At 32.5% G+C, this 15,617-nt stretch overlaps 2 protein-coding genes across 2 annotated transcripts; one reads left to right on the plus strand and one right to left on the minus strand.

The window, feature by feature from the left end:
• Positions 1-7,404: 7,404 nt before the first annotated feature.
• LOC111905293 (mediator of RNA polymerase II transcription subunit 20a) lies at positions 7,405-8,780 on the plus strand. Its single transcript, XM_023900986.3, has 5 exons — positions 7,405-7,572; positions 7,812-7,954; positions 8,032-8,210; positions 8,296-8,385; positions 8,484-8,780. The coding sequence occupies exons 1-5, from the start codon at positions 7,559-7,561 to the stop codon at positions 8,715-8,717; spliced, it is 660 nt and encodes a 219-aa protein (XP_023756754.1). The 5' UTR covers positions 7,405-7,558; the 3' UTR covers positions 8,718-8,780.
• On the minus strand, positions 8,554-9,726 carry LOC111905313 (transcription factor MYB1). The gene is made up of 3 exons (XM_023901007.3): positions 9,591-9,726; positions 9,396-9,525; positions 8,554-9,311 (listed from the first exon to the last, which is right to left on the minus strand). Exons 1-3 carry the CDS (start codon positions 9,721-9,723, stop codon positions 8,825-8,827), a joined length of 750 nt encoding a protein of 249 aa, XP_023756775.2. The 5' UTR covers positions 9,724-9,726; the 3' UTR covers positions 8,554-8,824.
• Between the last annotated feature and the right edge of the window lie 5,891 nt (positions 9,727-15,617).

Here is a 15,617-nt window from a genome sequence, read left to right on the forward strand (position 1 = left end):
ATTGTTTCCATTTAGTTTTAAGGGTAAATTACATAATAATTGTAAGAAAACATGTTTGACTTATATTTGCAAAAATTAATTTAGATTTTTTCTGTCATTTAGTTAAAAGTTGCACATGTTATCCCTTGTTAATTTAAATTGTTAGAGACAATAAGTGTCGAAAACGACTTTTCGACAAAAGATTATTTAGAATAAATAATCTCAACCAAGTTGTTGAATATGTCACAAGGTTTCCGTACATATAAAGAACGCCGAAATCCGAGTTTTAACGAAGAAGTTATGACCCGTCGAAGTTTCGCGACGGAACCGGCACGGCACCGGGAAGGGTAAATAGTGAATTTACTATAGAGCGAGTTTTAGCCTTAGCAATATAAACGAAAGTTGTAGAATACGTTAAACTAAGAACATCGATAAAAAGAACGCCCAAATCTGACTTCATATGAGGAAGTTATGATTTTTCGAAGTTTCGGATTAGCAGTATACAACCCGAAATTCGAATATTAGATCGAGTGATTTTTAGCCGACACGACCTAAACGAGAATCGAAGATCTCGATAAGAGTAGCGTAACGAGAAAAATATGGGCAAAAACGAACGTCGGATGAAGAATTTATGAGAATTTAACGGACCAATCTTGTCCCGGCCTGTTAATAATACAACTTTTAAAATAAAGTCTAAACTAGCCGACGGAGTCTAAACAAAAGTTGTAGAGTACATTCCCGCCTTTCGCGTGGATATAAAGAACGTCAAAACGGAGCTCGTACGCGAAAGTTACGAATTTTAAAGTTGGAAAGTGAACTTGTGAAGCTGATGCATGAAATGATGACGTGGCCGAACTCCCAACCGTCGGATGAAATCGCTTCGGATGGTAACACCTGGTGCGAGGGTTACGCCCAGCATAGCGAAGAGACGCCTAGCGTCCGGAGTACGCCCCGTGTACTTCGGTTCTTATCCGTCCGACGGAGTGCAAGACAGCTGGTCCAAGGTGGCATGCTTATCCGAGCACTACGCCCAACGTAGCTAAGGACTACGCACAACGTACTCCGAGGCCTCGCTAGGTATAAAAGGGGGCGAGGCAGCCTTCATTTTCCTCACCATTCTCCTTCTCTCTCTAAAATATTTTCTCTCTCTAGCTCCCCAAACCACCCCTAAGCCCTAGGAAAAATACCTAGCACCTAAAGGAAGCCCCGAGGCTCCCAGAGTCCCGAAAAAAAAGGGTCTTTCGGTTTCGAAATGCTGCTCCAAATAAAGTTCCGGTTTTCGATAAAATTTGTTGTAAGTGAGCTAAGCTTACGCAATTTTTAATATAGCTTCCAAATAATTATATGAATGTTATTAGGTCCTTAAAATAATTATTTGGGCTATTATTATGAGTTATATTGAGTGTTATTTAACACTTATATAATAAAAATAATAGCTAAGCTATTAATTTGTCGCGGTTATCGTTAGACTAAACCCTAGTGGTATTGATAATAGGTTTTATCGAAGGAAATCGTTTTGAGAGTATCAAAGCGTTGTCCGAGTGCTGAGTCACCACCTTTCAAGTGAGTGCATAGTTACTTTCATCTTACACATAGATATGAATTATTTTATATAAACTACGTGCTATGTGTGCATATTATCTGAATACTTGTTGTCTATGCTGGATGAACGTTTTATACATGTTTTAAATGATTTAAACTGTATACATATTATATATATACGAATATGTTGGGTATGACATGGGTATATGAATGATGAGAGATAAAAGATGATGTGAGTAAACATAGGCAACTACAGACTTGGTGCCTAATAAATAACCTCGACAACTATGGACTTAGTGCCTATTGGACAAACAACGGTAGCTATGGATTTAGTACCTCTTAGGAATTGGTAGCTATGGACTTAGTACCCAGTAGATAAACACTGGTAGCTATGGATTTAGTACCCGATGAATAAACTATAGCAACTATGGAATTAGTGCCTTACGAACGAGCATTGACAGCTATGGATTTAGTGTCAGTCCTATAACCTAGGAAGTAAGGGACTTAGGAATAAACGAATGCAGGATAGATGACTCTTAGGTTAAATACTTAAGAGTAAGAAGATAATGGGGATGGGTAATTGGGTTGATTGTTTGATTGTTTAAACATAATAATTATATTATTGTGGGTTGAAAACTCTATGTACTCACCAGGTTTCCCAACCTGACCCACTCAGTTTATTTATATCACAGGTGTTGATACGAAGTCATATTACACTGAGAGATTAAAGAGATGTAGATCACTAGTGTAAATAAATGTAAGTTCCGTTTATGCTTATGTTTCTGTATTGACGATGACATCACAAACATTTTAAAATGAATAAAATACGTTTCTTTGAAAATGTTTTGATAACGTATTTATCGTGTTTTTTTGGGAACAAATTCCGCAACATTTTTATGAATTGAAGTACTCTGATTTTTACAAAGCATAAACAAAATCGGTCTTTTTTGGTCGTGAAAATTGGGGATGTCACAAAATCGAATCAACTCGGATCAAAGATGGACAGAATTGGATCAATCTATTCTAAACCGGTCTAAATAACACAAACATATTCATACGATATATATATATATATATATATATATATATATATATATATATATATATATATATATATATATATATATATATATATATATATATTAACAAACGTAAGGACTTTAACGAACCAAAAAAATGGTAAAATCGAAAATTTATGTCAAACATAAGTGTTTTAATTGTTCGGAAATACTAAGAAATATAAAATCAAAAAACAAGTTGCAAAACTCTAGTTTTAATGAACATAAAATACGTAAAACAATAAATAGATATATTTGTCGAAAATAAAACTTCACCGAGTAAATACATATATTTCTGTCAACTTTTATATAATTTGTCCGAAAATAAAACACTGTTAAAAATTTGAAAGTGACTTTGAGAGGGTGTTTGGCTTAGGCCTTGTTTGATAAATGTCTGACTGGGTCGATTCAGCAAAATGGGCTGACTCGGTCAGACCTTTTGGTGTTTGATTTTAGCTTTCTCGGTAAGATTGTTGACCCAAATCGCTTTCTGGCTCAGGCCTCAAATAGTTGCTGACTGGAAATTAGACAATATTGCCCTTATCTTGCCCTGCGTCGTTATTAGGTCTCGTCCCCCTTCGCTTCCCTTCCAGTTACCTAAAAGCACACCAACCGCCAGGAACAACTCCACAACAAACGCCAAACAGTCGGATCGGACCTCCGCCGCTGGATTGCCGGACCTCCGCCACCGCCATCAGTGACGCCTTCTCGATCCATCACACAGGTTACATGATTTTTCTGTTAATAATTTTCAAAATCAGATATCATTTATGCTTTGATGGTATGAAATTTGTAGTTCTTTATGAAATCAAATTAGTATTTGTTAGAATATTATGAATTCTTAAGCTGTATGTTCATATGATAAGCTTTTTTTGTTCTTTTTTATAGTTCTTTGTGTACAAGAAATCTGAAATTGTTTGTAAATAAAAAATTGGGCTGTTTTTTTTTTGTATGTTCATATGATAAGCTGTATGTTCATATTATGAAATTGTTTGTTTAAAATCTGAAATTGTTTGTTCTAATATAATGAATTTCGAAATTATATGTGAATTGGAAGTTTGTTTATGTTTTGTTTTGTAGTTCTTTGTGTATAAGAACTGAAAATTGAAGTTTTTTTTTCTAATGTTATGAATTCTAAAATTGAATGTGAATTGTTAGTTGTTTTTTGTTTTGTTTTGTTTTGTTTTGTTTTTTTTTTTTTTTTTTTTTTTTTTTTTTTTCTGAATTTGAAGTTTTTTTCTCCAATTCACATTAGAAGTTTGTTTCTCCAGTTCATATTTTATAGCTTATGAATTGAAATTGAAAGTGAATTGGAAGTTTTTTTTTCTGAATTTTGATTTTATAGCTTGTGAATTGGAAAATACAAGTAGGTTTGTAAATCAAAAATTGGGCTGTTTTTTTTTTTTTTTTTTCTAATTTTATAGATTTGATATTGTTGACCTTAATTGTTAGGTTGTTATCTTTTGTGAAATTGTTAGCTTGAATATTGATGTTTTGTGTATAAGTTATCAAATCATAATTTAGGATGATGTTAACTTCCTTAGTTGAAAATTGTTTTATGTTTAAAATTGTTCTTTAACTTGATAAAAACTATGATAAATTACTTTAAATATTAATGTTTTAGGATGTTGGTTTGGAACGAGAGTGAGGACAAAACTTTTCTTGATGCATGTATCCATGAACTAACCACTAATGGTCGTGAGGGTTCTGGGCTTAAGGCAAGTTCATGGAAGACAATACGCGAAAAATTGATAAACGAACACGGTAAAGAGGTTGATCAGAAGCAAATGAGAAACCACTTTGACTACTACAAATCAAAGTATGTTGCTTGGGTGAAACTCAAAAACAAAACTGACAATATATATGATCCTATAAAAAATAAATTTAATTTGACCGATGAACAATGGAAAGAAGAGGGGAAGGTAATATTTTTTTAATCAATACTATTATGATTATTTTTATAACATATACTATTTGATTAAATTTATTTTTTTAATCAATACTATTATGATTATTTTTATAACATATACTAATATTTATAAAAATTGTAAACAGTTGAACAAGTTCGTGTTGTCATTGAAAACTAAACCCCTATTGTTCCCTGATCTGTGCACCCAACTATTTGAAGGGTCGACATCAACCGGATTTCAAAGTTGGGGGCCATCTTCTACACTCCCTCGTCCTGTAGAAGAGTTTAGTCCCCATGATTTTGATGATGATGTTCCAATGGAAACCTCAACACAACACGTAGGTGCAAGTGAAGAATCTTCGGGGCGTTCAAAAAATAAGGATGTTGATGGAAACAAAAGAGTTGGTGGAAAAAAAGAGATGCAAGGGCATTAGAAGTTGAAGAGGAGATCGTCAAGCTTGCAAGGTCGTTAGTGGAAAAAAATGAAAGAATTGAAAAAAGTGAAATGGATAAGGATGTTGATGCGTGTATGGAGAAATTGAACAAAATGGAATGGGGAGAAGAAGATGAAAGACACAAGACCGCTCTTTTGCTATTTGGTGAAAGTGCTGATGTTCGAAAAGTTTGGTTACGACTTTCGCTTAGTAGTTGTGAGTCGTGGGTGATGGGTGCGGGTAGGAAGTATGGTTACCTTTGATAGGTGCGGGTAGAAAAGTTTGGATACTAGTTTTTTTTTATGATGTTTACTAGTTTTCTGGATCCTATGTTTGATGACTTTTTTGGATGATGTTTACTAGTTTTTTGGATCCTATGTTTGATGACTTTTTGGTTTACTAGTATTTTGTTATATGACTTTTGTTACTTTTGATGTTGTTTACTCATTTTTTTGGTGCATTATTATTATTATTATTATTTTTTTACTTTAACATGTTACCTAATTGTTTGTAACAGATCAAGTATGGTTTCTGATGGTGAAGTTGTAGCTTTTCTTTTACTTGTGTTTTATTGGTTGAGGTCAAACCGGCACAGACTAATCAGAATTCATAGAATTAGAGATAACGATTCAAAGCGGGTATGCATATACACAAGATTTGATGTACGGAGACCCTACACAATGTTTCGATATGATGCGTCTTACACAAGAGGCATTTGCATTATTATGCAATCATTTTACCCAAAAAAATTGGTTGCAATCTAGTAGGACAATAAGCATTGAAGAGAAGATGACTATCTTCTTACATGTTATAGGACATAATGAACGTTTTCGCGCGGTTAAGGGAAGATTTCATCATTCCACACAAACGATTCATCAATGTTTTCACGAGGTCCTAACAACAATGATGTGTTTTGCAAAAGAAATTATAGTACCAACAACTCCTAACCCAACAAGACATAACTCGGAACGACATAGACGATTAAAAAATATTTTTTCCGGAGCAATTGGTGCATTAGATGGAACTCTTGTACATGCGGTTGTACCTGTTGATCAACAAACTCGTTATAGAGGAAGAGGAAAAGGAGAATGTTTTCAAAATGTAATAGGAATTTGTGATTTTGATATGATATTCACCTTTGTTTGGGCTGGATGGGAGGGTATAGCACATGATTCAAGAGTTTTGAAATAAGTTGCATTCAATTCGACTTCTGGATTTCCATTTCCTCCACCAGGTTTGTAATCTTTATATAATTTTTATTATCTATCTTCTTTATATAATACGTGTCATTATATAATGTGTCACATTCTTTTGCAGATAAATATTACCTTTGGGATGCCGCATATACAAACACTCGTGGGTTTATGGCTCCATACCGCAATACTAGGTATTGGTTAGCCGATTTTCGAAGAGGTAGACCTTTAACTAGAGAAGAAAGGTTCAATTATGCTCATGCACAACTTAGAAATGTTATTGAGCGTGCTTATGGTGTATTGAAGGCGAGATTCCCAATCTTAAAACAAATGGCTCCTTATCCTTTTACAGTGCAAAGAGACATAGTCATTGCTTGTGTCGCGGTCCATAATTTTATAAGGAAATACAATATAGAAGATGACTTGTTTAGAAATTTTGAGGAGGACACTATGGTTACTCCTGACGTCCAAGGTGGGGGAATTGATAGAGAAAACATACAAGGCATAGAATGGGGTCCAGAAGCCGTTGAATATATGCGTGTTTTGTGTGATCAGATTGCAAATCGACTACTTTCACCTACTTTACATTAAATTATGTTATTTTAAATTTAATTATGTTTTTATTTGGATATTAAATTATTTATGTTTAATTTACATTTTGTATGACATTTTTTATTTGTGTGTAATTTAGATTTTGTATGACAATATGTATGTTTTTATAATTATTCAACAATTTAATCCATCAATATATATAACAACAGGGTAAAATGGTCATTTTTCATCACTCAGCACATTCAGTCAGATGTACAATCAAACAACAGGATTTCTTACCCAATCAGAATTTCTTACCCAGACAGATCTTTCTCAGTCAGCACTTTCTCAATCAGCAACTATCAAACGAGACCTTAGCTTTATAAATGACTTTTGACTTTATCTTTTAGAAAAGGTCCCAAAAGATGTTTGACAAAGGGAAAATGACTTTTGTAAATGACTTTTCCCATAGAGTAATTTGAGTCTTTTTGAAAAGTCACGATTACCTGACTTTTCCCAACTTTTCACCAGCTAAAAATATTAAATTACCAATATACCTCTCATCTACCCTAAACATGTCCTTTTTTGTCATTTTACATGTAAAAATTAAATCAAACACTTTAATTTTTAACTTTTTCCCTTCAAAAACTAATCCAAACACATTTTAATTAATAACTTTTGTAAAAAGTGTTTTTACAAAAATACTTTTCCCCACGCCAAACACCCGAGTGACAATTTGTGGCTACCACAGACCAGTAATTTACTATTTGGGAAAAAAAGTTTCTGCCTAAAAGATTAGGGTTTTCCTGCAATTGAGGATTGTGAGCATTTGATTCCATCAAACACTACATCGGAGCATTGCACTGTATCGATTATCGGCATTGTCCTCGCCGTTGCATCTCGTTCAACCCCATGCCTATAAAGTGGTAATTCTATTCGACTCTACTTCGTACACCGGTGCACAATTAGAGTCCACCCCCAAAATCTATCAGATCATCACAGTGCACCTGCTCTAAAGCTTTATTTTTTTTTTGTTTCTTTGCTGTTCGTGGTTGATGATTGAAGGTGTATGCACCTAGATACACCTAGACCTGATCTATCCTATCTATATGTATATATCTGTGTTTTTCTGGAACTAATTATCGACCCTATGTGTGTAATTTAGGATTTTGCACTGGCAGCCCAATGCGGGACACACCGTGAACAGTCAGATACTAGCTGAAGTTTCGCAGTGTGTTGAGAGCATCAATGGTGTCAAGGAAGGAAAATGGAAAGCTACACTCAGCTTCTACAGACCCGTTCTCAAAGGTAAATCTTGAGGTTTCTGGTTTGAAAGGTCCTTAATTTCACAAGTAACCACGAATTGATTTGCAATTGCTTCTTAGAACAAGCGAATCCATCAGAATTCCCCCGTGACTTTCTGGGAATATCACTACCAGAACAACCAAACAAATACTACCTCGTTTTAAGAGGACAAAGATTAGTTCTTGAAGCAGATTCCACCATCCAGACTATAATGGAAAAGCTCCAGTCTTACAAAACTAGAGTAGCACTCAATTTTGAGGTCAGCATTTTCAGTCAATACATCTAATCTTAAAACCATTTCAATAAAACGGCTTTGATTAATGTTCTTATATTGTATAATCTAGGGATTTCAATATCAACTTGGTGATTTCCAATTGAGGGTGGGTAAAGTGGTTTCCATTCAATCAGAAAGTTTAAGGGGAATTGTCATGGAGGTAATAAGCTGTATTTCTTTCATCTTTTTTGGTAAGACTATGTATAATGTATAATGTATAATGAATGTCTCTCTCTTTTTTTTTTTTTTACTATGTAGATGGAATATCGACCAATTTCTTCATGGGAAAAGTCTCACAAAATCATGGGTGAGTTTTTTGACATATGGCAAGAAGCTCTATCAAAAAGATCATTAGCAGGTCATTTTGTCCACATGGAACCAAACTTTGGGGAGTTTGGCTTATCTGGACAATACACCTTGCAACACACAGCTGTTCAATATGCAACAATCATGCTTCAGATGATAGCAACTGCTCAATCAGTTAGAAACTAATGTTTTCACTAATGTAAGCATTCGAATCTCTATTTATAATAAAAATGCTTTATTAAAAGATAATAGATGAATGATACAGTAGTTTCATGTAAACATAATTCATAGAATCATAGAGAAGATAGCCATTCTCCTCCAATTTCAGGAATAGAAGAAAAATAATCCAGAATTTCCTTTGAAACATCTGGAGAAGTTGTAATAGTTGAAGAACCTGATAACATATCATCTGCTTTCACCATTTGATCACTTAGATTAAAGGAATCTGTGAAATCCATGTTGAAAACATTCGATAAAGAACAACTACCACCTTCATTCACATCAAGATTGAAACTTGATGGATGAATAATATTGTTATTCTCTTCATGGTAAAAGAATGGAAACATTGATTCCGTTGTCTTCATCTCATTCACACTCACACATTCCTTTTCTTTCCTTTTAACGTTTTCTTGAGAATTCGAATGCGAATTTGAACCAGAATTATCATGATTCTGATTATAATGATGAAGATCATGAACTTTTTTAGCAAGAGTGGTGTTCCAGTAGTTCTTTATTTCATTGTCTGTTCTCCCTGGAAGCCTCCCTGCAATAAGTGACCATCTACACACACATACAAAATAACCAAAACAAGTAACATCAAAACATTTTCATGGTACAACTCATAATGCATAATGTACACCCCACCTGTTTCCCAATAGTTTATGAAGCCTGATAATAAGATCTTCTTCATCACAAGAAATGTTTCCTCTCTTTATGTCTGGTTTCAAGTAGTTCAACCATCTCAACCTGCAACTCTTTCCACACCTCTTTAAACCTGTAAAAACATTTATACATTAAGGGGTGGGGGGTAGGGTAGGGTACATACTACATACTACATACCTGCTTTGATGGGAAGCTGTCTCCATTTTCCTTCACCATGAAGCTTAACATAATCACTAAGAATCTTGTCTTCAGAAGCTGTCCATGAGCCTCTATTCAGACCAATCTTTGAACAACATGGGCTTCTTCCCATTTTTTTTTTCAACAAGTTATTTTTCTTTGGTTTTATGTAAGAATGGTGTGGTAATTGTGTATATATATGGATGGTGGATTATGGAGATGGGTCCCACGTATGTATCATGCATTTATAAGAATGGATGTGACTTTTTTTTATGATGATAAATCAAGCATCTTGGTAAGTCAGCTGGGTAAGAAAATTTCTTCAAACAGGTTTTTTATGTTTAATGCATGCATGTGATAGGAAAAAAGGACCCCTTTCTTTGTTAAATTAAATCAACTATTTCTGAGACCCAACTGGTTCCATTTCTGTTATTATGTAAATTTACTCCCCTAATTAATTTAATAGAATTTATCTCCTCAAATGTGTAAAAAAAAGGAACAATTTTCTCGTAAGGTTTTATGACACCAAGTATTCTAAAAGTTGTGAATTTGTATTTATAGCGAGTTATATTTTTCAAAATCGAATGTGAAACATGTCGTGTACAATATTATGTTAATGCTTAGATAATCCAACAACCGACAATAATAATAATAAGTAGGTGTGTAAGACCGATTCAAGGGTCAATAACAATAAGTTTAACTTAATTACTTGAGAATACATGTGACCAAACAATATGTCGATCTTAATGTGTAAAATCAAGGAAAGTTGATAATCAATGGCAATTGTAACGATGGTGGTGACTAACTATTTCTGCCTACTTCCATGGCACCCAAATGCGAACTAGATGGTGGTGATAGGGGGAATGATGGTAAAATATGAATATGCCATGCCATGATCAATGCCACAATCCACATGCCACCCTTACATCACTCATGTAAGAACAATTTCAATTAGTTTTCTAACAAAGAAACTTTCAACGATTCAAACCATCTTGGTATAAAAGCAAAAGTCCCTAATCAAGAAAACTTTAAAAATGGGTTTAATTCTTTAAAGTTATATGAAGGATAATCTCAATGAATATGTAGACAAATGCAAATGCATATAGTAAATCTCTAAGCTATATCAAGCCCAAGTTCATATTTATTATGTTTTGTTTGACTATATATTCCTCTTAGTTATCCATATTATGGCACATGTTCTCACCTGAACAAATGTCAAAATAATATGTTATGTTGGGAACGTGACATATGAGTTAGATATCTCAAAGATAATATATAAATAAACATAAAGTTTTCTATTTTAAAATAACACATTTCATCTCAAAACTCTTTAAAACTACTTTTATGTCCCTACTTTTTTAAGGGTCTCCCTGCCTAATGGATGATGATAATGTAGAACATGTGGTGTGTTAGATGAATTGATGATGTTTGGGTGTTGGATTTGATGTTATTGGCATCATTTTTACACTTTGGTAATGCCTAATTACATCTAAATAGATGTAAAAACTCTTTCCCAATTTACCTTGCAAGTCAAAGGGGTTAGGTTTTTGGCAATTTTTGCAACTTTTGAAAAACCATGTTTTTTAACATTTTGATAGTATATGTTGTACATTATGTATGGAGCACCATACATATGGTCCATAGTACATGGATATATGAGACTCTGTATAGATCGTACAAAGGCCATTATAGAACATGTTGGGAAGGAAGATCGCAACGATTTGATGAACCAACTTACTAGTCTAGTGAATCAATATAGGGGTCTAATGTAAAGGACCGACTACTTCAGTTGATCAAGTAACATTGGCTCGAAATTTTGACATTTTAGGGGTTTCCTAAATCTTTATTTAATATTAGAGTAAATTACATGAATGATCCCTATGATTTGGGGTAATTTGCATGCTTGGTCCCTAACTTATTTTTTTAACTCGAAAAGTCCCTATTGTTTGTTTTTGTTACGCGTTTGGTCCATACTGTTTGTTTTTGTTACACGCTTAGTCCCTGTCTTACCTTAAATAGAGAAAAATTGGTAGGGTAGGTAAGTTAATGTGAGGGGGTTAGGGTTGGGGGTGTATTTATTTAAATAAATTAAAAAATCAATGGAAAAATAGTCTTTTTAGGTAAGACAGGGACCAAACACGTAACAAAAACAAACAGTAGGGACATTCCGAGTTAAAAAAATAAGTTAGAGACCAAATGCGCAAATTACCCTAAACCATAGGGACCATTCATGTAATTTACTCTTAATATTATGTTTTTCCTTACATTTTTAAGATTTTATTTTCATTTTATTATAATGAATATTTTTCCTAATTTCTTAAGAGTTTTTACGGTTTCACTTTTATTATAAATAGGAATTAATAGTTTGAGTTAAGTTTTTATAGTCATTATATACTGAAAGAAGGGCATATGATACAAAAGGAACTGTGTTTTCATTTTATTTTTTTCGATTTTGATATTATATTATTTTTCGTTTTAAATTGAACATCATAATTTCTAATTTCGTTTAATTTCTACCATTTGACGGACCCTCGAGCCGTACCTAGTTTGTCATGTTGAGTTGGAAAATGCAATGTCAAAAAAATGAAAACTTAGAATCTTTAGAACAAAAATTGAAAATGCAATAAAAAACTAGTATATTTTGTATCATTGAATGGAAATCAAAATGTCAACATTGAACAAAATTGAAATTTGTGATGTTCGATTTTATACAAAAAATAATCCACTGTCAAAATCGAAAAAAATAAATAAAATGAAAACATAGTGTACTTTGTGTCATTTGCCTTGGTTTAAAACATATAATTTGATGTTGGATATGTTGTTTAGTTAATTCTTATCATAATCAATTAAAAAGAAAAATACACACTATGGGTGGACATTCTGACCAAAAAACTAAATGTAAACTTGAACCAATTGGCACCAAGTAGGTTTGAAGGGTCCGGTTATTAGTTCTCAAGATCCCTCAATTTCGATTTTCGGTTATACTAGTTTCGTTCTTAGCGTGTATCGGGTATAATGGTTCCAAGAATCAAAACCAGAAGTTCAAAAGCCTTTTTTCCGTTGATTGCATACAACATGCAAATAATTTCGAAGTCATAACTCATAAGTTCTGCAAATTGCTTTGTTCTCATGTCAAATGATTCAAGATCTTGTGTTTCACAAGGATCCAAACACATGTGTCCTTTTTTGCACAATCTTGCTCAATCACTTTCAGTTTTGTGTACAATTTATTTGCAACATGATCCTGTCTCTTGATCATGTAAACCCAAGAAAGAGTTGTTGATGTGGTGTCACGTCCTGCAATCACAAAGTCTAATACAATATCTCTCAAACTCTTGTCGTTAATGTTTTCAAGATCTTTTCCTAACTCGATAAATATTGATAATATGACATGCTTATATGATAAATGTATGAAATAAGATCAAATTTTGTTACTTATAGCATATAATACGTAACTACTCACATTACCTTACGGCTATTAGGGGCCTATTTAGCTTCTTCTATTTCATATTTTACATAAACAATCCCTACAATCTAAAAACAAATACCAAACAACCCCCTTTACACATTTATGTACCAAAAAAGTCTTGGTTTTCTATTATTTCCGTTTCCAATTCTTTCATCATAGCTTTTTCTATCTTAACTGGTTCTAAACCCGATACAACCATTCGTGTACCAAAAACCGAACAAGAACTTGTTCCCTTATACTATGCTGGTCATGTACATGTCTTTGGTTCTAGTAGATCTTCATGTTCGGTTCTCGGTTATTCCATTACTGGTTCCAGAACCAAACACACCCCTAGTAAGGGTAAAATGAGAATGTCAAGTTCTAAGATAATTATAATATATCTTTGAGAGGGTGGAGAGACGATTCTTATCATTTTATAGTTTATACTCTATAGTTTTTGAACATTTTATTTTCTACAATATCTCTACAATCACTTGTTTGATACTTGAATCCAAATGTGAGTTTTTTCATAGCAAAGGTAACATAACTAATGAAAACAAAGTCATTTTCATTCGTTTCGTGTAATTCTTATCAAGAGTTAATAAGAGTCTAATCTTTATTAATGTCCACATAAACCATTAAGTTATACATCTTATCTTTTTTCTTTTCCATAATCCTTTAGAAATCATGTTTGCGATAGGGGAACATCAACATTTGTCTCTCATTGTAATTGATTATCTCGTAATATACATATACTACTACACTATTTGAGCCAATGAATTTTGGTTTATTTTAAATAAATTCCCATTTTTGTATTAAACATGGTATTTACAACAACAAAACAAAGATGAAAATGGAAAGTTGAAGAAATTTATCGAACCGATATATGGTGGGTAATTAAAATTTTCAATTTGTGGCACAACACAAAGGACATCATGTTTCTGAGTTCAGATTCCTCCTATTAAAAATCATACATGTAATTAAGGCATGACGTGATGCAATAAGAAAAACAAGAGCCCTAAATGGCATTTCAACAAATATTTTAAAATCTACTCGAATCGGTTGGACCGGAACTGAAGAAGGAAACGGTTCAACTAGCACCGGTTTTATGTATATTTATGGACTGGAACACACCGGTCGGTTTTAAAAAAAAATCGGTTCAACAAGTTAAATTGAATCGTTAAAACATGGCGGAACCTGTTAAATTAAATAAAAACACATGAAAATTAGACTTTTGTATAACAAACTTTGATGAATTTTTTCACATCTATCTAAAATTATCTTATCATAGTGCACATATTTTGTTTGATAACCAGTTGCATATCCATTTTTTAGAAATCTAGCAAGTGACTATGAGAACCTTTGAATTATTGAATATGATATAATCATATAACATTTGACTTGATTTGTGATGCTCATATTTGCCAACTTTGTAGACCTTCAAAATAACAAAAAATTCATTTGTATTGGATCTTTGATATATTTTTTCTTTATAGTTTAAGTGGTGTGGTTTTGTTACTAAAAAAATTGTAAATTTATGAAACTTTTGATGTTATTGGTATTAGAGCTAGGTTCAAATGTGACTTGACATTTATTGTGCGGACGTATGGACAATGTTATTATGTGAGAATGACAAAGAAAATATGTTGTTTGATAATATTAATATGTTCAATCTTACATAACTATTGTCATTATCACATATTCTTACTAATTAAGCTGTCTATAAGGTTATTATAGACTTTTTATTATTATTCTCATTCTGTCAGAATGTTTATTGAGTCGTATTCTGTCAGAATGAAAATGAGTGAAAAACGATGTGTGAAAATAAAAATGAATAATAATTAGTGAGAATGCATGAAAATGACGATATTTTTGTAATGTTGAACGTATTTGCATTACTAAACAACTTATTCTCTTAGTAATTCTCATAGAATAACACTGTCCACACGTCCGCACAATAATTGTCAATCCACATTATAATCTAGCCCATTGGTATTAATCTAAATTTATATTTTGTTTTGATATTATATATATATATATATATATATATATATATATATTATTTATGTATTTTGATTGATGTATATATATATGTATGTAAGAACAAAAAAACATGAAAAATCTGAAAACTGAGTTTATCCGACAGTTGAACCAAGAACCAATCATTAGACCGATTCAACTAAGACATGGTTTCTAAAACGTTGATTTCAAAGGGTTATTGAAATCCAAATTAAGTTGAAGTATTTATAGAACATCAAAAGATAAAAAGCGAAAGATAAGTTAAACGTTAACTTAGATTTTGATAAGTCCAAAACACAGTGGTGGAGCTACATGGAGCGTTAGGGGTACTACAACATCCCTAGAAAATTATTTTATATATATATATATATATATATATATATATATATATATATATATATATATATAACGTTTGTACCCCATATCAATATTTTTGGCTCCGCTAGTGCCAAAACATATTTATTTTGAAAACTTTGTGAAATTTTTGCATGCATGAAGAAGAATATATATAATATTTGAAATGGAATTGGAAGTTAAGGTTTAAACATGTAATTGAATGA

The sequence above is a fragment of the Lactuca sativa genome, chromosome 7, assembly GCF_002870075.4.
Source record: "Lactuca sativa cultivar Salinas chromosome 7, Lsat_Salinas_v11, whole genome shotgun sequence".
NCBI lineage: Eukaryota > Viridiplantae > Streptophyta > Magnoliopsida > Asterales > Asteraceae > Lactuca > Lactuca sativa.